General features: G+C 58.1%; 1 protein-coding gene across 1 annotated transcript in view; it reads left to right on the top strand.

The window, feature by feature from the left end:
• The window catches only part of DPP9 (dipeptidyl peptidase 9), a 41,580-nt gene that overhangs the window by 33,782 nt on the left and 6,788 nt on the right, over positions 1 to 1,010 (top strand). The window contains 1 exon segment of the mRNA XM_007460534.1: positions 619 to 765. Coding sequence (XP_007460596.1) covers positions 619 to 765 — 147 coding nt within the window.

The raw sequence follows: 1,010 nt of genomic DNA, 5'->3' as shown, positions 1-1,010 counted from the left end.
TTTCTCTGCTGGAGGTGGTCTGTCCCCCAGGTGGTACTTGGCGATGTCTGGGGACATTTGTAGTTGTTGCAGCTGGGGTGGGGGATGCTCCTGGCATCTAGTGGGTAGAGGCCTCAGATGCTGTCAACACCCTACAGTCAGCGGGATGCCCCTACCCCCAGAGGACGATAAGGCACCGAACATTCATCGTGCCAAATAAGGGACTAGCGTAAGTGACGTCACTTGGGGAACACAGTGCCCGCCACCCCCAGCAGTTTTTGTGTCTGTTTTTAGAGATAACTGAAGGGTGGAAAAGAAAGAGGCTGAAAAAATAAGCGAGTAATTCCATGGAGGGCCTGGGGCACAGGCCCTGGCCGAGAAGGGAGTCTGGCCGGGGCCTTCCTCTGTAGCACATCCCAAGCGCAAGGCCTGGTGCACAGTGGGCCCCCATCTGATCTTCCCCTCCCCTCCACTTCCACAACCTGCCCAGGGCCATCCATAGCCTTCACGATAGAGCACAGGCCCCGTCTCCAGGCTGTAAGCCCCCGTCCCGTCCCGCTGGTGTCTCGCCCGTCTAGCCTGTCCTGCCGGTGTTTTACTTGTGTTTCTCACACTCGCCTCATCTTGCCTTCCCCACAGGTGCAGCTGGTCAATAACTCCTTCAAAGGAATCAAGTATTTGCGGCTTAACACTCTGGCGTCTCTGGGCTACGCCGTGGTCGTGATTGACGGCAGGGGCTCCTGTCAGCGAGGGCTCCGATTTGAAGGGGCCCTGAAAAACCAAATGGTAACATCTCTTCCCAGTCCCTTCCTGTGTGGTGAAGGGGGACCTGGGGCTTGGGGGTGGCCCTGGGGCACCTTCATCAAGGACGGTCCTGGCCAGGATGTCAGTCATAAGTGGGGCGGCCTTTGGAACCAGAGGGAACATCCACTCCGTTGCTCAGCTCTGAGCTGGGCCTGTGGGGAGGCAGGTAGACACACGCCCCACCTGGTGCCTAAAACCCAGATGCAGCCAGACACGTCAGTATAGGC

Source organism: Lipotes vexillifer, unplaced genomic scaffold (assembly GCF_000442215.2).
Source record: "Lipotes vexillifer unplaced genomic scaffold, Lipotes_vexillifer_v1.1 scaffold1011, whole genome shotgun sequence".
NCBI classification, from domain to species: Eukaryota; Metazoa; Chordata; class Mammalia; order Artiodactyla; family Lipotidae; genus Lipotes; species Lipotes vexillifer.
This window is presented reverse-complemented; position numbering and strand designations above follow the sequence as displayed.